The sequence below is a fragment of the Phyllobates terribilis genome, unplaced genomic scaffold, assembly GCF_046119375.1.
Source record: "Phyllobates terribilis strain yellow unplaced genomic scaffold, ASM4611937v1 Scaffold_7__3_contigs__length_470593459, whole genome shotgun sequence".
Taxonomy (NCBI): domain Eukaryota; kingdom Metazoa; phylum Chordata; class Amphibia; order Anura; family Dendrobatidae; genus Phyllobates; species Phyllobates terribilis.
In genome coordinates this window covers 423,476,942-423,502,206 of record NW_027362767.1, presented here as the reverse complement: position 1 = coordinate 423,502,206, position 25,265 = coordinate 423,476,942, and the positions used below count along the sequence as shown (strand labels likewise).

Sequence of the window (25,265 nt, the reverse complement as noted above, 5' to 3'; positions counted from 1 at the left end):
CACACTCACCCCACAGTCGGTGGTTCACACTCACCCCCACAGCTTATGCTTCACACTCACCCCCACAGCTGGTGCTTCACACTCAGCACCGCAGCTTATGCTTCACACTCACCCCCACAGCTGGTGCTTTACACTCACCCCACAGCTGGTGCTTCACATTCAACCCCACAGCCGGTGCATCACACTCACCCCCACAGCTGGTGCTTCACACTCACCCCCACTGCTGATACTTCACACACTCCCCCACAGCCGGTGCTTCACACTCACCCCCACAGCTGGTGCTTCACATTCACCCCCACACCTGGTGCTTCACACTCACCCCACAGCCAGTGCTTTTCACTCACCCCCCCAGCCGGTGCTTCACACTCACCCCCACAGCCGGTGCTTCTCACTGACCCCCACAGCCGGTGCTTCTCACTGACCCCCACAGCCGGTGCTTCAGACTCACCCCCACAGCCGGTGCTTCACACTCACCCCCACAGCCGGTGCTTCACTCTCACTCCCACAGCCGGTGCTTCACACTCACCCCACAGTCTGTGCTTTGCACTCACCCTCACAACTTATGCTTCATACTCACCCCCACAGCTTATGCTTCACACTCATCCCCACAGCTGGTGCTTTACACTCACCACACAGCCGGTACTTCACACTTATTCCACAGCCGGTGCTTCACACCCACAACCGGTGCTTCACACTTACCCGCACAGCCGGTGCTTCACACTCACCCCCACAGCCCGTGCTTCACACTCAACCCCTCAGCCGGTGCCTCACACTCACCCCCACAGCCGGTGCTTCACACTCAACCCCACAGCCGGTGCTTCACACTCACCCCCACAGCCGGTGCTTCACACTCACCCCCACACCCGATGCTTCACACTAACCCCCACAGCTGGAGCTTCACACTCACCCCACAGCCAGTGCTTCACACTCATCCCCACAGCCGGTGCTTCACACTCCCCCCACAGCTGGTTCTTCACACTCACCCTCACAGCCAGTACTTCACACTCACCCCCACAGCCAATGGTTCACACTCACCCCAACAGCCGGTGCTTCACACTCACCCCTACAGCCCGTGTTTCACACTCCCCCCCCAGCCGGTGCTTCACTCTCAACCTCACAGCCGGTTCTTCACACTCATCCCCACAGCTGGTGCTTCACACTCACCCCTACAGCTGGTGCTTCACACTCACCCCTACAGCCGGTGCTTCACACTCACCCCACAACTTATGCTTCACACTCACCCCCACAACTGGTGCTTCACACTCAACCCCACAGCCTGTGCTTCACATTCACCCCCACAGCAGGTGCTTCACACTCACCCCCACAGCCGATGCTTCTCACTCACCCCCACACCTGGTGCTTCACACTCACCCCCCCAGGCCGGTGCTTCACACTCACCCCCACAGCCGGTGCTTCACACTCATCCCCACAGCCGGTGCTTCACACTCACCCCCACAGCCGGTGCTTCACACTCACCCCACAGCCAGTGCTTCACACTCACCCCCACAGCCAGTGCATCACACTCACCCCAACAGCCGGTGCTTCACACTCACCCCTACAGCCCGTGTTTCACACTCCCCCCCCCCCCAGCCGGTGCTTCACTCTCACCCTCACAGCCGGTTCTTCACACTCACCCCCACAGCCGGTGCTTCACACTCACCCCCACATCCGGTGCTTCACACTCACCCCTACAGCTAATGCTTCACACTCACCCCCACAGCTGGTGCTTCACACTCACCCCTACAGCTGGTGCTTCACACTCACCCCTACAGCCGATGCTTCACACTCATCCTACAGCCAGTGCTTCACATTCACCCCCACAGCTGGTGCTTCACACTCACCCCCACAGCCGGTGCTTCACACTCACCCCCACAGCTGGTGCTTCACACTCACCCCTACAGCTGGTGCTTCACACTCACCCCTACAGCTGGTGCTTCACACTCACCCCCACAGCCGATGCTTCGCACTCACCCGCACAGCTGGTGCTTCACACTCACCCCTACAGCCGGTGCTTCACACTCATCCCACAGCCAGTGTTTCACACTCACCCCTACAGCCAGTGCTTCACACTCACCCCCACAGCCGGTGCTTCACTCTCACCCTCACAGCCGGTTCTTCACACTCACCCCCACAGCCGGTGCTTCACACTCACCCCCACAGCCGGTGCTTCACACTCACCCCCACAGCCGGTGCTTCACTCTCACCCTCACAGCCGGTTCTTCACACTCACCCCCAAAGCCTGTGCTTCACACTCACCCCCACAGCCGGTGCTTCACACTCACCCCACAGCTTATGCTTCACACTCACCCTCACAGTCGGTGCTTCACACTCACCCCACAGCTTATGCTTCACACCCACCCCCACAACTGGTGCTTCACACTCAGCACCGCAGCTTAAGCTTCACACTCACCCCCACACCCTGTGCTTCACACTCACCCTCACAGCCGGTGCTTCACACTCACCCCACAGCTTATGCTTCACACCCACCCCCACAACTGGTGCTTCACACTCACCCCACAGCTTTGTGTCACCACTAACACATTCATTCTTGTGTCCTCTTCACAACAGTTGTCTTTCCCTTTCTTAGGAAAGCATAATATGGGTGGAGACCCTACTTTGGAGATTAAGAGGATCAGAGAAATTCTAGATATCACGAAGGACAGCAATCGCGAAGATTATCTGGGTATGCTATATATATATATTTGTGATATAAATCGGCCTCATTACAATCGACTCTTGCATTATGATAAAAGATTGGACCAGTTTATTTTTTACTCCGTGGCGACTATTATATTATAGCTCCTACAATTTAGCAAGAAGGTTTTGTGATCAGTTGTCAGGAGCCCAATGAAAGCTCAGTTTGCTCATTGAAATTGGTGGAGCCACATGTGGGCTAGTAGTAGGACCCAAAGCAAAATCTCCAACAGGGCCACCAACTATTAATGGTCTTTACTAGAACTGGACTTCTTAAAGCGGCCAAAAGGACCTTTTGCCCCCATGTGAGGTTCAGGACCTTGATGCAACTGCAAAACCCTGCACTGCTCTTATGGGACCCGTCATCCCCCTTGCATCCAGAATGGATTTTGTATAAAGCAGTTGAGCTACTTAGTGGCAGAGAAACTGATTGGAAGTTTTAGAAAATTAAAAAAGTCCCATGGACTCACTTTCTGGATAAGGCTGGTGGATAGCCATACTATTTGGTGATAGCGTACCTCACCTATTGTATGTGTATAGGGCGCGACTTTCTGATTTTGTATTGAAGCAAAATTGCGTCCAAATATTCGCCGCACCTCATGAACACTCATGGTTCGCCAAATGTGTATTTTTAAAAAAAATTGTAATAACTACAGGTGAGAAAACTTGCTTATATTTTAATGGAGACCTTCCCCTGCTCCAGCATTGCCTCTCCACTGCTGCCACAATTTTTGTTGATGTCACGACTACAGCGCAAGTCACAGACAGCAGCCAAGTAGACTCCATAATCCAGACAATCCTCTGTGAAGGCCTCATTCAGAATTCCATTAGTCACGTACGAGCTCAAGCTCTGTTTTTCATGGACAGAACAAGCACCCATTACTGTTCACGGGTCCTAGTTTTTTTTTCCCTATATCTTGTCTGCAAAAAAAAAATCATTTAAAAGTTCTTTATTTGATCCAAGTCACAAATCAAAATCATCCCTACAAGCCTATTAGTCAGTGATAATCACAAACTTTGAGATCCGTGCGCTGTCCGTTTTTAACACTGTAATACATGAAACTGACTCATGGTAAAAACAGTCACACTGACCAAACACAGATGAAAATCTGATCCAAGACATGGGTGGAAATTGCTGATTTTTTTTCATATATGGGAAAATAACAGTCATCCAAATTCAGCCTAAGGGCTCGTTCAGATGTACCCCTGCTGTCTGTGTTAAAAACGGGTATCACAGGGACCGATGTTATTGAATAAGGCCCATCAGAGGAGATGTTTTCATATAAACTGAATGTCTAGGTGACAAAAAAAAATGTAAAAACATGCTGTATGCACGATTCTCTCCTATATTTCGGATGAGACTCGCCTATTCAAGTATTTGGGTGCGCAAAAAAAGAAATCAGATCCCATATGGATGTTTCCGATTATTTTCGATACTTTGTGGCCTCATCACAATTGTAAAATTATCATTTGTGCCCAAAGACATTAACAATGCCCTCTTCCCCCTTACAGTAGTAATGTACACCTTTTCTGCCCCCATAAGCATCCAACTATTATTCCCCAATATAGTTGGGACATCCCCCATTATTGCCCCATCCACTGTGGTCCCCATACACTAACAGTGTCCTTGATTGTGGCCACCATACCCTAACAATGTCTCCTATGGTGCCCCCATATCCTCACTATGCCGTCAAGTGGTCCTTTTCAGCTACTTTACCTTATGTAATCAGTGAAATACAGAGATGTCATTGCGCCACCTGTGATGGGACACCATACATCAAATTGTGTTGCAGGCCTTTGATAGGCACATGGCTTGTATAGATATTACGAGGAAAGGAGCCAGCAGCTTTCTGCTCTGCAATGGTTTTCAACTGGAAGTCCATGTGAGGACAAACATTCAGCTGACAAAAGCTCTGGCCATCGGTGGACCTTCTCTGCTCTGGGTCCTCTGCGACAACATTTGTTATTTATTTATTTTACTTACTTATATAGCGCCATTAATTCTGCAGCGCTTTACAGACATTATCGGAACTGTCCCCATTGGGGCTTACAATCTAAATTCCCTATCAGTATGTCTTTGGAGTGTGAGAGGAAACTGGAGAACCCGGAGGAAACCCACACAAACACAGGGAGAACATACAAACTCCTTGCAGATGTTGTCCTTGGTGGGATTTGGAACCCAGGAGCCCAGCGCTGCAAAGCTGCAGTGCTAACAACTGAGCCACCGTGCTGCCCTATTTGTTGTGTCCCAGGATTCAAACATTGTTGGTTTATTTTGTCTGCTTTATCTTAGACATAGGAAGAACTGGTACCACTATCGATGTATTTAGTAGAAGTTAAAACTCCATCCCCCAAAGTAAATGCCCAAGTTCATGGAGGATGCAATGAAAATATATTAATATAATTCATCTTCTCAACGTTCCTCAAGATTTTACATTATTCCATATTTAATTACTTTGTTCCCGTTTATAGATGTTTATGTCTTCGGCCTGGGTAATGACATAAGCGAATATGGAATCAATGAAATTGCATCCAAGAAAGATCCCGAGAAGCATGTCTTCAGGATGGAAACTGTAGATGATATGAAGAAGGCCTTTGACATGATGTTAGGTGAGAACATTTACTGTACATTTCTTTCTTTGTGCCTTTATTTACGTCAGAAAGAAGAGGCTACAGGTTGGAATAGGCAGCAAAAAGCTTTGTGGTCCGGTCCTCTGTGGAAGATGATGTTTACTTCTGTGTCTGGCATCCTAGGCACCTCTAGAACTTCCTAGGCCCCGCGATGTCTCTAGGCTTTTCCTAGAAAGCGCAAGAGGCATCCAGGATGCAGGGCTGAGGTAGCCAGGGACCGAAATGAAGACTGTAGAGTTGATCAAAATGATTCACAGGAGCTTGGTTCAGCAGCCATATCAATATTGCGTGAGTTCTGGACCAAAGCCCCGTGAACATCTTCTACCTGTTGACCTGCTCGGCACCTCTTCTGATTACTAGGTGGCGTTCTGCTGCCATAATGACGTTGGACTGGGCCTATTAAGCAGACGAGGCACCGGGGATGTCAGATTTTGTGGAGTGGTCAACTCTAGAAGACTGCCTGATCAGGCTGCCATGGAGGACAGGATGGGATGCCAGATAAGGGTAGCATGAATCTTTCTGCTCAACTCTAATAATAAAGCAACTCTCCATCCTGGCACTGAAAAGCAAATATACAGTTGTCATCTATGGTGACCCTACCTGGTGTCTTTCGTTTACCTGCCGTTCCAGTCCAGCTGCATCTGAGATATAGACCTTCATGGGGAGCAGTGATGTGTAATAGCCATGAAGAGAATGCAGGGAAGACATTGCTCAGACTTACCACTGTGCTCCCCATGGCACTGCAGTGGCCATCTTGGAGGCAGGACAGGAACACCGGTCTCATTGAAGAAGACAGCATGTAACAAATGGAGGACACCTGGTACAGTGAGGGTACATTACAAATGTCTTATCACTAGTGATGGACGAACCCGTCATTGTTCGGGTTCGGCTAATAAAGCCAAATACGAATAGTTTTTTAACAGTTCGGGTTCGGGCACCAGAACAGTGCCCGAAGCCCGAACCCAAACACGGACCCCATTTATTCAAATGGAGGACCCGAATTCACCTGGTTTCCCATGCTGTCATTTGCGTGACCGCGTAGGAAATACAGGCTCTGATCGGCAGTAATTGCATTACCGCGATCAGAGCGCTGTGACATCATGCTGACAGGTGTCAGCATGATGCCACAGGTATGACATTGACCCGTGGTAAAAAGCTTACTGCGGGACATAGGCGCCAGCTGCTGGTACTACTACCACCATCAGCCGGCGCCTCCTGCCATTGGAAACAGCAACCACAGGCACCAGGCGTAGTACCATCAGCCTGCGACTATGACCCGCGGTAAGCTTCTTACCGCAGGTCACTGTCACAGCTGTGGCATCATGCTGACATCTGTCTGCATGATGTCACAGCACTCTGATCGCGGTAATGCACCCGAACCCAAACAGTAACACCGAACGCCGAACTTTACTGTTCAGGTTCGCCCAAGACTAATAGTCACTGTTCAGTGCCAAGGTGGAGAGACACTTTATTGACTGGAGGAATTCGGAGATTTATAGACTTGTGCTTGTAATGGAAATCATGTAAAGTCCAGATCTCACTGGTTAGATGGTGGCACCCACATTGTTTTTTATCCCATGAACTATAATCTTGCCCCAATTATCTGGATTACACCTTATTTTTAGATGATACAGAAGTTCTTCAGATGTGTGGACTTTCCAAAGAACGACTTGAAGATGATCAGGGCCTAGAAGAAGTGTTTCCCTGGATTGCTAAAATTTCCATCACAGTAAGTCCATATCTGCTCGGTGTCACAAAACCACACATAGTGTAAGATATCCCAAGACATGCTACAAGAAGAGATGTAATGTCAGAAATGCATAGATGAGAATATTAGAACTGAACAATGGCCACATCATACAGATCCAAAGATACCGATGAAATAAATTTAAGATCTAAGAAGAAAACTTCTGTCTGGTGCCAGTAAGCTGGCAGAAAGCCACAATTATCTAATAAAGTGTTTCTAAGACTGGTTTGCTGTGGGTACTGTAGGATTTCACTCTTTCTGGTAGGCGTTAGGCTTTAGGTAGTGTTCACACAGGTAATGCGGTTTTGGTCCAAGCGCATGCAGTTTTTATTACTTTCCACTGGTTGCACAGCACCAAAACAAACTCATAAACATACTGTACATCCCTAGTTCAGGCACTAACTAAACAACACAGACCCTAGCTACTTAGACATGGCTGAGCTAGTGCCAATCTGGTCAAACACAATGGCTATTGTCCATAGCAATCTCTTATACTGTACTTGCGGTTCTCTGCACTTGACCTGTGCAGACTCTTCTCAGCGAGAGATTCTGGCCTGTCTCTCTCTTCGGCACCAACACAAATCCAGTCTGCTCAACCTCCCCAGCAGCCTGGTTATATGCAGAGATTAGCCAGGTGTACCTCCTCAGACTCTGTAACGCTAGGATTTAACCCTAGCCTACTTGGCATTGCTACAGTAAAACATGTAAAATATATGAAAATTCATATTAATAAATTTGGATGCACTTTGTACTCATCCTAAAGACAGAAGATTAAATTCAATTATTCCTGCTATGAGAAGGTGTCAATCCATGTCAACACTTGTGCTCCTTTGCTCCTTTTTGTCTTTAGTTATCGTAAAATCTGTCTTAAGGATACCGCCTGCATTGTTTTTCACCTTTAATAAGTGGCGAGTGGAGTTAAAAGTCTCCAATTTTATCGTAAATGAGGAATTCACCATCATTTGTGGCTTTTCTATGTACGATACCGATAAACTTCCTCTATAGAGTGCTAGTGCCATAGGACTGTCAAAATGAAGTGCCAGCAACAGGTTCTGCTTATTATATATTCACCGAAGCTGATATGCACCCAATTTCGGCAATTTTTTCTTTATTGTTACTTTAAGCGTCCAGGTTCTCAAGAGTCATGTAAAGGATCCATTGTGAGCAAATCTTTTGTCTTGACGGCTGCTCACTGCTTCCACCTAGATGAATTACCCCATACTGTCAGTGTCAGAGTTGGAGGTAAGTTCCTTCATCAGTTTTACTGGAGTCTCAGCTGTGGTCCTACCACAACCTCCAACATAGACTCTAGCAGAGACATGAGCACCTCGGAGCCGATCCTACAAATGTGAGGACTATGTATGTTTTTGCTTTAATCTATTATAGGTAAGGTATACAAAGTGAAGGACATCCACCGTCATAGTGACTACAACCCAATTGGCAAAATGGACAAGGGCGTGGTAAAATCCTATGATTACGATATGGCACTCGTTGAACTAGATAAAAAGATTGAGTTTTCTACAAAAATCAGGTACATTTTATTTTTGCATGTGTTTAAATAGAAGATAAACTTTTTATGCAAAGGTGAAGAATTCACCAAATCTTTAGTCGCCATGACTAGCAATGTGGTAGGGCACCGGAACTGGTATTACTCTGGGGGCACTGTGGTTTTGTCTGTTAAAGAGACATTTAGACCTGTATTATGGGGCACGGTGGCTTGCATGCATATATTGGGAATTATCTTGGGTGGGCTCTGTAGGGTGCAAAGGTGGCTTGCATGTATATATTGGGAAGTATCTTGGGAAGGCTCTGTATGATGGAAAGATGGCTTGCATGTGTATATTGGGAAGTATCTTGGGCTGGATCTGTATGGGGAAAAGGTGGCTTGCATGTGTATATTGGGAAGTATCTTTGGTTGCATCTGTATGGGGCACGGTGGCTTACATGCATATATTGGGAAGTATCTTGGGCTGGATCTGTATGGGGCACGGTGGCTTGCATGCATATATTGGAAAGTATCTTGGGCTGCATCTGTATGGGGCACGGTGGCTTACATGCATATATTGGGAAGTATCTTGGGCTGCATCTGTATGGGGCACGGTGGCTTGCATCTGTATATTGGGAAGTATCTTGGGCTGTATCTGTATGGGGGCACGGTGGCTTGCATGCATATATTGGGAAGTATCTTGGGCTGCATCTGTATGGGGCACGGTGGCTTGCATGTGTATATTGGGAAGTATCTTGGGCTGCATCTGTATGGGGCACGGTGGCTTACATGCATATATTGGGAAGTATCTTGGGCTGTATCTGTATGGGGGCACGGTGGCTTGCATGCATATATTGGGAAGTATCTTGGGCTGCATCTGTATGGGGCACGGTGGCTTACATGCATATATTGGGAAGTATCTTGGGCTGCATCTGTATGGGGCACGGTGGCTTGCATGTGTATATTGGGAAGTATCTTGGGCTGCATCTGTATGGGGCACGGTGGCTTGCATGTGTATATTGGGAAGTATCTTGGGCTGCATCTGTATGGGGCATGGTGGCTTGCATGCATATATTGGGAAGTATCTTGGGCTGCATCTGTATGGGGCACGGTGGCTTGCATGCATATATTGGGAAGTATCTTGGGCTGGATCTGTATGGGGCATGGTGGCTTGCATGTGTATATTGGGAAGTATCTTGGGCTGCATCTGTATGGGGCACGGTGGCTTGCATGCATATATTGGGAGGCTTCTTGGGCTGGATCTGTATGGGGCACGGTGGCTTGCATGCATATATTGGGAAGTATCTTGGGCTGGATCTGTATGGGGCACGGTGGCTTGCATGCATATATTGGGAAGTATCTAGGGCTGCATCTGTATGGGGCATGGTGGCTTGCATGTGTATATTGGGAAGTATCTTGGTCTGCATCTGTATGGGGCACGGTGGCTTGCATATGTATATTGGGAAGTATCTTGGGCTGCATGTGTATGGGGCACGGTGGCTTGCATGCATATATTGGGAAGTATCTTGGGCTGCATCTGTATGGGGCACGGTGGCTTGCATGCATATATTGGGAAGTATCTTGGGCTGGATCTGTATGGGGCACGGTGGCTTGCATGCATATATTGGGAAGTATCTTGGGCTTCATCTGTATGGGGCACGGTGGCTTGCATGCATATATTGGGAAGTATCTTGGGCTGGATCTGTATGGGGCACGGTGGCTTGCATGCATATATTGGGAAGTTTCTTGGGCTGTATCTGTATGGGGGCACGGTGGCTTGCATGCATATATTGGGAAGTATCTTGGGCTGGATCTGTATGGGGCACGGTGGCTTGCATGCATATATTGGGAAGTATCTTGGGCTTCATCTGTATGGGGCACGGTGGCTTGCATGCATATATTGGGAAGTATCTTGGGCTGGATCTGTATGGGGCACGGTGGCTTGCATACATATTTTGGGAAGTATCTTGGGCTGCATCTGTATGGGGCACGGTGGCTTGCATGCATATATTGGGAAGTTTCTTGGGCTGGATCTGTATGGGGCACGGTGGCTTGCATGCATATATTGGGAAGTATCTTGGGCTGGATCTGTATGGGGCACGGTGGCTTGCATGTGTATATTGGGAAGTATCTTGGGCTGCATCTGTATGGGGCATGGTGGCTTGCATGCATATATTGGGAAGTATCTTGGGCTGGATCTGTATGGGGCACGGTGGCTTGCATACATATTTTGGGAAGTATCTTGGGCTGCATCTGTATGGGGCACGGTGGCTTGCATGCATATATTGGGAAGTATCTTGGGCTGGATCTGTATGGGGCACGGTGGCTTGCATGCATATATTGGGAAGTTTCTTGGGCTGGATCTGTATGGGGCACGGTGGCTTGCATGCATATATTGGGAAGTATCTTGGGCTGGATCTGTATGGGGCACGGTGGCTTGCATGTGTATATTGGGAAGTATCTTGGGCTGCATCTGTATGGGGCATGGTGGCTTGCATGTGTATATTGGAAAGTATCTTGGGCTGCATCTGTATGGGGCACGGTGGCTTGCATGCATATATTGGGAAGTATCTTGGGTGGGCTCTGTATGGGGCACGGTGGCTTGCATGCATATATTGGGAAGTATCTTGTGCTGGATCTGTATGGGGAAAGGTGGCTTGCATGCAAATATTGGGAAGTATCTTGGGCTGGATCTGTATGGGGCACGGTGGCTTGCATGTGTATATTGGGAAGTATCTTGGGCTGCATCTGTATGGGGCATGGTGGCTTGCATGTGTATATTGGGAAGTATCTTGGGCTGCATCTGTATGGGGCACGGTGGCTTGCATGCATATATTGGGAAGTATCTTGGGTGGGCTCTGTATGGGGCACGGTGGCTTGCATGCATATATTGGGAAGTATCTTGTGCTGGATCTGTATGGGGAAAGGTGGCTTGCATGCATATATTGGGAAGTATCTTGTGCTGGATCTGTATGGGGAAAGGTGGCTTGCATGTGTATATTGGGAAGTATCTTGGGCTGCATCTGTATGGGGCACGGTGGCTTGCATGCATATATTGGGAAGTATCTTGGGCTGGATTTGTATGGGGCACGGTGGCTTGCATGCATATATTTTGAAGTATCTTGGGCTGGATCTGTATGGGGCACGGTGGCTTGCATGCATATATTGGGAAGTATCTTGGGCTGGATTTGTATGGGGCACGGTGGCTTGCATGTATATATTGGGAAGTATCTTGGGTTGGATCTGTAGGGTGCAAAGGTGGCTTGCATGTACAGTATATATTGGGAAGTATTTTTGGCTGGCTCTGTATGGGGGAAAGGTGGCTTGCATGTATATATTGGGAAGCAACTTGGGTTGGATCTGTAGGGTGCAAAGGTAGCTTGCATGTACAGTATATATTGGGAAGTATCTTGGGCTGGCTCTGTATGGGGGCACGGTGGCTTGCATGTATATATTGGGAAGTATCTTGGGTGGGCTCTGTATGGGGAAAGGTGGCTTGCATGTTTATATTAGGAAGCATCTTGGGTTGGATCTGTAGGGTGCAAAGGTGGCTTGCATGTACAGTATATATTGGGAAGTATCTTGGGTGGGCTCTGTATGGGGGCACGGTGGCTTGGATGTATATATTGGGAAGTATCTTGGACTGACTCTGTATGGGGGCACAGTGGCTTGGATGTATATATTGGGAATTATCTTGGGCTGACTCTGTATGGGGGCACAGTGGCTTGCATGCATATATTGGGAAGTTTCTTCGGCTGGCTCTGTATCACACATATCACTATTATTATGAAAAACATTAAGGTGCAAATTAATCGTCAGTGAGTTTTTCTTTTTTTCTGTCTCATCTTTCTGTTTTCGCTGGTGGACTTTGTGCCAAATTTATCAAAATGGTGCCCAATGTTTGCCGAATTTTGCTTGTTAACAACTTTTTAAAGGAAAATGATGCACAATCCTTTCAATCAGTTTTAAAATGTTGCACGGTAAAAAGAAAAATTGCCCCCTCCTCAAAAAACAAACAAACAAATTTTGCCTTCCATTAGGAAAATGGAGTATCATTACTCAAAAATTTAGCGATGTTTTGAAAAGTGGCAAATGATGAATAAACCAAAAACATATTGATAATAAAAACTGAGAACCCTAAGATAAAGATGGCTCAAAAGTCATAATTGCTTTAAAAAAAAAATAAACATGCCAAAAATCCACATTTTTATTTCAAATAGAAGGTACAGAAAAAAATGATAAATCGGTGTCTAAGGCACTTGATGATGATTAAATGCTGCAGAGAATATCCTCGGGGGTATTATGTAATAGGGAGAGAATTCTTATACCCAATATATGGCACAAGGGTCATTTATCAAAACCTATACAACTCAGGCTTTCAAATAAAATGGCCAGCGCCAATGAGCTGCTAGAAAGCCACAGTCATATAATTAATTCTAGAAAGCTGCAGCCGTATTATGAGCTATTGTAGATGTAGAACAAGGTAATATAAGTCTTATCCATTGCACTGTGTTGCAGCTGTTGTCCAAAAGAGTGTAAGAGTAGGTTGTCCAACCACAAGCTAACAGTGCTGTAGGTGCAGTACAAGCAGTGGCCACAGGGGCTTTTCACTCAATGCTGTAGCAGAAGACAAGATGTGGAGGTCCTCTGGCCCAGGTGCATACCACATCTCATAGCTGGGGTCTGAACTTTTGAGGATGTCTTACATAACATCTACATTATTCCTCCGGAAAGGAACAGTAGAAAGTTCTGTAAGGATGGTTTCATTGGGGCCAATTACTTGGCTGAACATCCCCTTCTTAAGAGGGCTGTGATCCTAGCAGATGAATGTCATTGGGTTACTGATCCCAGTAGGAGCCTGTCAACTTCCATGAAGTCAGGAGCAGACGGAGTTTTTGGAGGTGGTCAAAACCTACAGGCTTTTTAGTTAGAAATAACTTCAGAAAAAGCTACTTTTCTGGGGTTTTTGTTAGAGTTTTTCTTTTCCTGAGGTAGTTTTGAAGCATTTTTTGAAGAGGTTTCTTTTACAAAACTTTTATTTGGCACTGTTTTGATTGGACAGTGCCTAGTTTGAGTGGATTCGATCAGGATCCGATTTAAAGAAGTGACATACATTTCTTCTACCAAGCGTTCTTCAAAACCTGAAGTGTAAAAAATTCTCAAAAAACTTCGACATATGAATAGTAAAGAGGATCATCATTGAAACGAATGGGAAAAGTCTTTCAGGCGTTTTCTTTTAGATGTTTCTTAGGTGATTTTTGGAGCAGATCTTCTCAAAAAACTCCTCAAAAGACTTAGCTTGAAGTTTTGGGTTAGCCGTATCTGCTGAAACTTGAAGTACAGTCATGGTAGAAGCCTCCAGGAGGTGTCAGGATTGTGGCAACAATTTTTTCTTGACCATTGATGGACGCTGGAGACCATGGGCATGAGTGAAAGCACATCCAATTAAAATGTAATGAGTAATATTCAAAGTAATAGGCAGATTTGCCTCCAGACCATCTGCTTAGATCCTTAGTGGATCCCAAAGATGTTTTGGTTTTGACCCTTCCACATCTAAATAGGGATCTGTTGGCTGGTGGAGTAGGCTGAGCAAAGAATGGTCAGCAAGTCCGGTCATTATCAGGAGCCAGGAACAATGACAGAATCAAAGACCAGGAGTGCAGTTGGGGGGAATATCCAGGGTCAAGATAAGCCAGGAAAGTTATCAAACAGTCTAGGGTGAAATCCAGAAGAAAGAAGCAAAAAGCAAATGCATAAAACTTAACCTTTACTAAAAGTGTTAAAATTATATATACCCCATTAAAAGTAGGTCCCCCATATCAAAACAGATGACTTTAAACAAACACACAAACAGAAATATTTCAACTCCCTGTATGGGAAGAAAAAACTGACAGTGGTCAGTCCAGGATAGGACGGTCTCTATGAATTGAGACCATCATTATATCTATGACCTTACTCCAAGGGATATATCTGTTAATGAACAGTATTATATTCAGCAGTCTAAATGACAAGGTCCGTTCAACCAATAAATAAAGTCATAAAAAGAAATGATAATCATCAATGGATTAAAAAAGGAACAACCTCGCCCATTTTATGATGCAATTGAAGGAGTCAACACGTTTCCTCGTTTAAGATTCATCAGGGGAGAATGTATTCATTATCTCATCAAGAAACAAAACAATCAACAATCCCTTATTGTTATTTATATATATATATACAGTACAGACCAAAAGTTTGGACACACCTTCTCATTTAAAGATTTTTCCGTGTTTTCATGACTATGAAAATTGTACATTCACACTGAAGGCATCAAAACTATGAATTAACACATGTGGAATTATATAATTAACAAAAAAGTGTGAAACAACTGAAAATATGTCTTATATTCTAGGTTCTTCAAAGTAGCCACCTTTTGCTTTGATGACGGCTTTGCACACTCTTGGCGTTCTCTTGATGAGCTTCTAGAGGTAGTCACCGGAAATGGTTTTCACTTCACAGGTGTGCCCTGTCAGGTTTAATAAGTGGGATTTCTTGCCTTATAAATGGGGTTGGGACCATCAGTTGTGCTGTGCAGAAGTCTGGTGGATACACAGCTGATAGTCCTACTGAATAGACTGTTAGAATTTGTATTATGGCAAGAAAAAAGCAGCTAAGTAAAGAAAAACGAGTGGCCATCATTACTTTAAGAAATGAAGGTCAGTCAGTGTGAAAAATTGGGCAAACTTTGAAAGTGTCCCCAAGTGCAGTTGCAAAAACCATCAAGCGCTACAAAGAAACTGTCTCACATGAGGACCACCCCAGGAAAGGAAGACCAAGAGTCACCTCTGCTTCTGAGGATAAGTTTATCCGAGTCACCAGCCTCAGAAATCGCAGGTTAACAGCAGCTCAGATTAGAGACCAGGTCAATGCCACACAGAGTTCTAGCAGCAGACACATCTCTTCAACAACTGTTAAGAGGAGACTTTGTGCAGCAGGCCTTTATGGTAAAATAGCTGCTAGGAAACCACTGCTAAGGACAGGCAACAAGCAGAAGAGACTTGTTTGGGCCAAAGGACACAAGGAATGGACATTAGACCAGTGGAAATCTGTGCTTTCATCTGATGAGTCCCAATTTGAGTTCTTTGGTTCCAACCACCGTGTCTTTGTGTGACGCAGAAAAGGTGAACGGATGGACTCTACATGCCTGGTTCCCACCGTGAAGGATGGAGGAAGAGGTGTGATGGTGTGGGGGTGCTTTGCTGGTGACACTGTTGGGGATTTATTCAAAATTGAAGGCATACTGAACCAGCATGGCTACCACAGCATCTTGCAGAGGCATGCTATTCCATCCGGTTTGAGTTTAGTTGGACCATCATTTATTTTTCAACAGGACAATGACCCCAAACACACCTCCAGGCTGTGTAAGGGCTATTTGACCAAGAGAGAGAGTGATGGGGTGCTACGCCAGATGACCTGGCCTCCACAGTCACCAGACCTGAACCCAATCGAGATGGTTTGGGGTGAGCTGGACCGCAGAGTGAAGGCAAAAGGGCCAACAAGTGCTAAGAATCTCTGGGAACTCCTTCAAGATTGTTCGAAGACCATTTCCGGTGACTACCTCTTGAAGCTCATCAAGAGAATGCCAAGAGTGTGCAAAGCAGTCATCAAAGCAAAAGGTGGCTACTTTGAAGAACCTAGAATATAAGACATATTTTCAGTTGTTTCACACTTTTTTGTTAAGTATATAATTCCACATGTGTTAATTCATAGTTTTGATGCCTTCAGTGTGAATGTACAATTTTCATAGTCATGAAAATACAGAAAAATCTTTAAATGTGAAGGTGTGTCCAAACTTTGGTCTGTACTGTGTGTATATATATATATATATATATATATATATATATATATATATATATATATATATATATATATATATATATATATATATACATATACAGGTGCTTCTCACAAAATTAGAATATCATCAAAAAGTTAAATTATTTCAGTTCTTCAATACAAGAAGTGAAACTCATATATTATATAGTCAATAACAACAAATTTACAATAATGGCGCTGATAAGCTGATCACTACAACAGCTGCGAATTAGAGACAAAGAACCACTGTTTGTCAAAATAAGGGTAAGTTACGAGTAGGAGGTAAGGTTAATTCGCGCTAAAATAGTGGAGAGGACTCAGAGCGAGTAGATTAAAAGTGTTTTATTTGATACAGTTCCTATTAAAAAGTATTAAAAGATATTTATTAGTGTTGATCGAGCACTAAAATGCTCGGGTGCTCGAAGCTCGGGCCGAGCTCGCCGTGATACTCGGGTGCTCGACCCAAGCAACGAGCCCAATGTTAGTCTATGGGAGACCCGAGCATTTTTGCGGTGGCACCCCCGGCAGTCTTTTAAAAGGGTAACAAGTGCCCAAAACGATAGTGACAGTGCTCAAATGACATGGGGATAGCATGGGGATCGCCCCAGGAACCATTTCCGACCCCCAGGCCACTGCTGTCAACAACGTGGTCAGAGGTATTAAGCCACTTTTACAGGCTCACAATAAAACGTTCAAAAACAAAACTGAAACTTTTTTCCTGTGAAATATGTTAAGGAATTTATTTTCCAGGGTAAAGACTTGTGTATAAGGTAAAATAAATAACCAAAAACAAAAATACTCCTCCACACCTTGGGCTATGTTCACAAGTAGCATTTTTTATGCGTTTTTGCACTTTTTTATTGCTTTCAACTGTGACAAATGCATTCACCGGGAAATGTCATTTTAACATTTTACAACCTTATCTGGCCATGTGCTGTGTGACACATGCATACAGTGCTGAAAATACATGGGAACAGCATGGGGAAGACCCCTGGAAGCATCTCTGACACCCAGGTCACTGTCTAAAAGTGTGCCCATCAGAAGTCATCATTACCGCATCAGAAGATGTAGACTGGCAACTATCCCCGTGCAAGTTCTAGTCCCAGGGCAGTGTTCAATTGTACCTCCCCCATTCCTTGCAATACAATCGCAAGTATGCAGCCTGCCACCCACCCACCCCCAGGCTGCAATACTATACTGCTTGCTTGCTTGCACTTGAAATTGGGCCTTTTAGGCATGTGGAGGCGGAATCTGGCCACCACGTCATGGCTGCGTTGGCGGCCTGGAATCCATATTCAGTCCCCAGCCGCCCGGCAGCCGGGTGTCCATGCTCGGTCCCCAGCCGCCCGGCGGCCGGGTGTCCATGCTCGGTCCCCAGCCGCCCCTCGGCCGGGTGTCCACACACGGTTCCCAGCCACCTGGGGGCAGCCGGGTGTCCATAAACGGTCCCCAGCCGCCCCTATTTCTCCTTGGAACATCCCCCCACACAATTTTCTTAGCCCGGCCTGCTTTAGGGCTGCATTGGACGAGCCCACCAGAGAACCAGACTCCTCCGGTGGGCCCTGGCTTCTCCATCAGGGGAGTTGAGAGTGCCAAGGTGAGGAGCATGATGATGATGACAGAAGTTAGCATCTGCTTTGTTTTCTTTTAATGCAAGTGTAAGTGTGCAGCCTGCCACCCACCCACCCCCAGACTGCAATGCCATACTGCTAGCTTGCACTTGAAATGGGGCCTTTTAGTTTGGAGGAGGCCGAAGCTGGCCACTACCTCATGGCTGCTTCGGCAGCGAGGTATCCATACTCAGTCCCCAGCCGCCCCTATTTGTCCTGGTGTGCCTTATACATAAGATTAAGCGCGTATACCAAAACATTACCTGTGCCCTCCCCAGTGCATTTAGTGGGAAGGAGAGCCTATTCCGCTGTAGTGTGTGCATGCCAAACCCCTGTTCATGGTACATGCGAAGATGCCTCCCACGCTCCACCTGTCGTTGCAGACTTGCAACTATCCCCGTTCAAGTCCTTGTCCCAGGGCAGTGTTCAATTGTACCTCTCCCATTCCTTGCAATGCAAGCGCAAGTATGCCGCCTGCCACCCACCCACCCACCCCCAGGCTGCAATACCATACTGCTTGCTTGCTTGCACTTTAAATTGGGCCTTTTAGGCATGTGGAGGCGGAATCTGGCCACCACGCCATGGCTGCGTCGGCGGCCTGGTATCCATACTCAGTCCCCAGCCGCCCGGTGGCCGGATGTCCCCGCTTGTGCCCCAGCCTCCAGGGGGCGGCCGGGTGTCCATACTCGGTCCCCAGCCACCCCTATTTGTCCCGGTAACCTTTCCCACACTTTTCTTAGCCTGGCCTGCTTTAGGGCAGCATTGGCCGAGCCCACCAGACAGCCAGACTCCTCCGGTGGGCCCTGGCTTCTCCATCAGGGGAGTTGAGAGTGCCAAGGTGAGGAGCATGATGAGGATGGTAGAAGTCAGCATCTGCTTTGTTTTGTTGGAATGCAAGCGCATGTATGTAGTAGCGGCTAGGCCTGAGGTGGTCAGCGTTTTGGCGCATATCCTACCTCCTCCGAGGATTGCTGGATGTTTTCCTGCTACTATCCAAGTTCTATGACTCCCGTTAAAACAAAGCTTCAGGTGATAAATGATGGATGAGGTAGTGGCAAATGAGAAAGAGCAGGAGGAACAGGGACCAGTCACATCAATATCAGGCCAGTCAACCAGATATGTCATGTAGGATATGTTTCTGTAACAAAAGGAGCGGTTCGGCTACACAGTTATAGGGCATACAGTGAGTGCAATGCCTACCAAAAATTTCGAGCCACTCCAATGCCCCTTGGAAATGACATGGAGGTCAGAGGGTCTTAACTAAACCTTTTTTTCCATTTATAGCAACTGGGTCTCCTGTGCACTGTTGGCCTAAGCAGTGAATGGAAGGCTTTCCAAAAATTATGAGGAACTGCAATGCCCCTTACAAGAGCCATGCAGTACAGCATATTACAAACATAAGTCCCATTATTGGGGAGTGGGTCTCCCATAGGATTTGCTTATGCCTTCCAAGCAAAAGCTTCTGAAAATTAGGACGTAGCAACTTGCAATGCCCCTTACAAGAGCCATGCAGTACAGCATATTACAAACATAAGTCCCATTATTGGGGAGTGGGTCTCCCATAGAATTTGCTTATGCCTTCCAAGCAAAAGCTTCCAAAAATTAGGGCGGAGCAACTTGCAATGCCCCTTACAAGAGCCATGCAGTACAGCATATTACAAACATAAGTCCCATTATTGGGGAGTGGGTCTCCCATAGGATTTGCTTATGCCTTTCAAGCAAAAGCTTCCAAAAATTAGGACGGAGCAACTTGCAATGCCCCTTACAAGAGCCATGCAATAAAGCATATTACAAACATAAGTCCCATTATTGGTGAGTGGGTCTCCCATAGGATTTGCTTATGCCTTCCAACAGGGCCGGCTCCAGGTTTTTCTGGGCCCCGGGCGAAAGAGTCTCAGTGGGCCCCTTTAACACATACCACGATTCATGATGCAGAGATACAGCGGAGAAATATATATATATATATAGTACAATGCAAAGATTTCACTTCTTACATTACATGAGTGATATCTATTGTAAATTCCACAATAGCTCAGAAACCGGTGAATCGCTCCACACAGAATACTGGCCCCCATATAAGGCTCCATACGGAATACTGGCCCCCATATAACGCTTCATACAGGATACTGGCCCCCATATAACGCTCCACACAGAATACTGGCCCCCATATAACGCTCCATACAGGATACTGGTCCCCTTATAAAGCTCCATACAGGATACTGGCCCCCACATAATGCCCCATACAGGCTGCCCCCCCTTATAATGCTCCATGCAGGCTGTTCCCCCCCACATAATGCACTATGCAGTCTGCCCCCCCTTTATAATGCCCCATGCAGGATGTCGTCCCCCCCTTTATAATGCCCCATGCAGGATGCCCCCCCCTTCTCTTTATAATGCCCCATGCAGGCTGTCCCCCCGCCTCCTCTATATAATGCCCCATGCAGGCTGCCCCCCCCTCTATATAATGCCCCATGCAGGCTGCCCCCCCCTCTATATAATGCCCCATGCAGGCTGCCCCCCCCTCTATATAATGCTCCATGCAGGATGTCACCTCCCTCTATATAATGCCCCATGCAGGCTGCCCCCCCTCTATATAATGCCCCATGCAGGCTGCCCCCCCCTCTTTATAATGCCCCATGCAGGCTGTCCCCCCCCTCTTTATAATGCCCCATGCAGGCTGCCCCCCCCCTCTATATAATGCCCCATGCAGGCTGCCCCCCCCTCTATATAATGCCCCATGCAGGCTGCCCCCCCCCTCTTTATAATGCCCCATGCCTCCATACATTAAAAAAACAAAATCAAATACTCACCTCCCTTCTCCTCACCTGCTGCCGCTGCCCGCTGCTCGCTGCTCGCTGCTCAGCTCCGAACTCCAGCGTTGTCGGCGTCTTCCCGTTCAGCGCTCCCTGTGACGGCTCAGGGGAGGGCGCGGTGTAAAGACGTCACCGCGCCCTCTGACCTGAGACGTCACAGGGAGCGCAGAGCAGGAAGACAGCGGATCTGCGGAGGCACGGGGAGAGGTAAGTATCGGGCTGCCGGGGCCCTGAGCAAGCGGCGGAGAAGGGCGGGCGCTGACACCGCTCTCCTCCGCCCATAGCCCAGCGGGGTGCGCGACCGCCAGTGGGCCCCTCTGCCTGCTCAGGGCCCCGGCATTTGCCCGGGTGCACCGGGTGCTGACGCCGGCCCTGCCTTCCAAGCAAAAGCTTCCAAAAATTAGGACGGAGCAACTTGCCATGCCCCTTACAAGATCCATGCAGTACAGCATATTACAAACATAAGTCCCATTATTGGGGAGTGGGTCTCCCATAGGATTTGCTTATGCCTTCCAAGCAAAAGCTTCCAAAAATTAGGGCGGAGCAACTTGCAATGCCCCTTACAAGAACCATGCAGTACAGCATATTACAAACATACGTCCCATTATTGGTGAGTGGGTCTCCCATAGGATTTGCTTATGCCTTCCAAGCAAAAGCTTCCAAAAATTAGGGCGGAGCAACTTGCAATGCCCCTTACAAGAACCATGCAGTACAGCATATTACAAACATACGTCCCATTATTGGTGAGTGGGTCTCCCATAGGATTTGCTTATGCCTTCCAAGCAAAAGCTTCTGAAAATTAGGACGTAGCAACTTGCAATGCCCCTTACAAGAGCCATGCAGTACAGCATATTACAAACATAAGTCCCATTATTGGGGAGTGGGTCTCCCATAGGATTTGCTTATGCCTTCCAAGCAAAAGCTTCCAAAAATTAGGACGGAGCAACTTGCAATGCCCCTTACAAGAGCCATGCAATAAAGCATATTACAAACATAAGTCCCATTATTGGTGAGTGGGTCTCCCATAGGATTTGCTTATGCCTTCCAAGCAAAAGCTTCCAAAAATTAGGACGGAGCAACTTGCAATGCCCCTTACAAGAGCCATGCAGTACAGATATTACAAACATAAGTCCAATTATTGGGGAGTGGGTCTCCCATAGGATTTGCTTATGCCTTCCAAGCAAAAGCTTCCAAAAATTAGGGCGGAGCAACTTGCAATGCCCCTTACAAGAGCCATGCTGTACAGCATATTACAAACATAAGTCCCATTATTGGGGAGTGGGTGTCCCATAGTATTTGCTTATGCCTTCCAAGCAAAAACTTCCAAAAATTAGGACGGAGCAACTTGCAATGCCCCTTACAAAAACCATGCAGTACAACATATTACAAACATAAGTCCCATTATTGGGGAGTGGGTCTCCCATAGGATTTGCTTATGCCTTCCAAGCAAAAGCTTCCAAAAATTAGGACGGAGCAACTTGCAATGCCCCTTACAAGAACCATGCAGTACAGCATATTACAAACATAAGTCCCATTATTGGGGAGTGGGTCTCCCATAGGATTTGCTTATGCCTTCCAAGCAAAAGCTTCTAAAAATTAGGATGGAGCAACTTGCAATGCCCCTTACAAGAACCATGCAGTGCAGCATATTACAAACATAAGTCCCATTATTGGGGAGTGGGTCTACCATAGTATTTGCTTATGCCTTCCAAGCAAAAGCTTCCAAAAATTAGGACGGAGCAACTTGCAATGCCCCTTACAAGAACCATGCAGTACAGCATATTACAAACATAAGTCCCATTATTGGGGAGTGGGTCTCCCATAGGATTTGCTTATGCCTTCCAAGCAAAAGCTTCCAAAAATTAGGACGGAGCAACTTGCAATGCCCCTTACAAGAACCATGCAGTACAGCATATTACAAACATAAGTCCCATTATTGGGGAGTGGGTCTCCCATAGGATTTGCTTATGCCTTCCAAGCAAAAGCTTCTAAAAATTAGGATGGAGCAACTTGCAATGCCCCTTACAAGAACCATGCAGTGCAGCATATTACAAACATAAGTCCCATTATTGGGGAGTGGGTCTACCATAGTATTTGCTTATGCCTTCCAAGCAAAAGCTTCCAAAAATTAGGACGGAGCAACTTGCAATGCCCCTTACAAGAACCATGCAGTATAGCATATTACAAACATAAGTCCCATTATTGGGGAGTGGGTCTCCCATAGGATTTGCTTATGCTTTCCAAGCAAAAGCTTCTAAAAATTAGGATGGAGCAACTTGCAATGCCCCTTACAAGAGCCATGCAGTACAGCATATTACAAACATAAGTCCCATTATTGGGGAGTGGGTCTCCCATAGTATTTGCTTATGCCTTCCAAGCAAAAGCTTCCAAAAATTAGGACGGAGCAACTTGCAATGCCCCTTACAAGAAAAATGCAGTACAGCATATTACAAACATAAGTCCCATTATTGGGGAGTGGGTCTCCCATAGGATTTGCTTATGCCTTCCAAGCAAAAGCTGACAAAAATAAGGACGGAGGAACTTGCAATGCTGGCACCTTGGTGGTATATTGGTGGTGGAGGCTGAGGATAAGGAGAAGAACATAAAACACCCGAAATGAGGAAGCGTATACCCATGTGTGGGTGTGAAGCGGTGCATGTGAATACATCTCCCGAAATAACACAGTGGATTTGACTTTATGTTACTCTGCTGTCATTTGGTGGTGATGAGAAGTCTGGCCCAATCCAGCCCTTGTTCATTTTGATAAGGGTCAGCTTGTCAGCATTGTCAGTTGACAGGCGAGTGCACTTATCAGTTATAATTCCCCCAGCGGCACTAAAAACACGCTCCGATAACATGCTAGCGGCAGGGCAGGCCAGGACCTCCAAGGCGTACAGAGCGAGTTCATTCCAAGTGTCCAGCTTGGATACCCAATAATTAAAAGGCACAGAGGAATCACGGAGGACGCTGGTACGGTCGGCAAGGTACTCCCTCACCATGTTTTGAAACTTTCCACTCCTTGTGAGAGTACCCCGCGCCTCCGGGCCTGTAAGCTGGGCGGGTGTCAGAAATCTGTCCCAGAACGTTGACAGTGTTCCCCTGCCTCTGCTGGATTGGAGTTGCATCTCTCTCACCTGTACGCCTTGGTTGGGCAACGAACTGTGACCTCTGCCGCTAGCGTGTTCAGATGGGAATTTTTTTAAGAGTTCTGCAGCAAGGGCCTTCTGGTACTGCCCCATTTTTGTAGACCTCTCCACCTCAGGAATAAGAGAGTGAAAGTTCTCCTTGTAGCGGGGGTCTAAAAGTGTCACCAACCAGTAATGACTGTGACGCGCCCCCTGGGACATATTCCTTTTTGAGGGGAATACCCGGCACCGGATCAGATGGGGGGTTGTAGTCTCCGAGCGGCTGTGACCCGGTCCCGTGCCCAGGGCGTCAAGCTAAGTGTTATGTGGCAGTCCTACAGATGTTATTAAAGTTCTTTTATGTCGACTACGCCACCCGTTGTGATGCGGTCACTGTGGCCGCCGCTGCAGCAGGGTCCGCTGAGGCTGATGGTGGGTGCGCAGCTTGGTGAGATAACCCCCAACGGGAGGGGTATAGCCTCAGAGGGGACAGGCGCAGAGGATGGGGGTTGTGGTGGTGTAGTGCAGACGGCAGTGAAGACAGAGTCGGGTTGTGCAGTTAAGGGTGTTTACTTACTGCAGATGTTGTACTGGTCACTCCAGCTGCTAGTGACCACCCGAGCCGTGCTGCGTCCACCAGGTCCTGGATCCAGCCAACCCCCAAACAAGTCCGGAGCGTGGCCCTGAGCTCTCCCTCTGTCCTTTCTTCAGCCGTCCCCACCAGTGATTCACCTAGGTCCAGCTCCCTCGGGCCTTCTTTTGGGACACCCTTGGCCCTGGGTTCCCTGACCCTTCACGTGGTGTGCCTTCGGGGTGAATGTGGTGGGTGACCGTGACAGACACTGCCCACGGTCTCCGGTCTCTGGCTGGGGATTGTTTTTGCCCCCACCAGCTTGGGTTCCGGTACCCTCTTGCTGACTCCTCACCCGGTGCTCTAATTTGGGTTCTTGGGTCCCTTCAGTCTTCCCCCTCTGGGTCTTTCTCTTTCTTTCTCCTCTCTCTCTCTCCAGGGCTGCTGTTTCCTTCTCTCTCTCCAACTGACTTGTTCTCAGCGTCTGACCCTGATCTAAGTTGGTGCCCTCCTTATATATCCCTCTATGTGTGAGCTCAGGTGACCAGCACCCAATGAGCTCCTATCACTACCCAGACTGCTCCCCCTATCTGCCCCTACACTACATGGGATGTACCACCCCCCTCCCACTCCAGCCAGGAACAGGCTCGGTTGTACCTGCACATTTCTAAGTGGGAGTACCGTCGGCCTGCTCCTCTGGAATGGGATGTATGTAGTGCATGCAGTCTATCTGA

General features: G+C 47.3%; 1 protein-coding gene across 3 annotated transcripts in view; it reads left to right on the top strand.

Moving 5' to 3' along the window:
• The window catches only part of LOC141155151 (complement factor B-like), a 132,900-nt gene that overhangs the window by 30,243 nt on the left and 77,392 nt on the right, over window positions 1-25,265 (top strand). For all 3 annotated transcript variants that reach the window (XM_073641837.1, XM_073641836.1, XM_073641838.1), the window contains exons 9-13: window positions 2,588-2,683; window positions 5,167-5,304; window positions 6,951-7,054; window positions 8,197-8,314; window positions 8,459-8,603. In XM_073641837.1, the coding sequence (XP_073497938.1) occupies window positions 2,588-2,683; window positions 5,167-5,304; window positions 6,951-7,054; window positions 8,197-8,314; window positions 8,459-8,603 (601 nt within the window). The remainder of the gene's footprint in view (window positions 1-2,587; window positions 2,684-5,166; window positions 5,305-6,950; window positions 7,055-8,196; window positions 8,315-8,458; window positions 8,604-25,265) is intronic.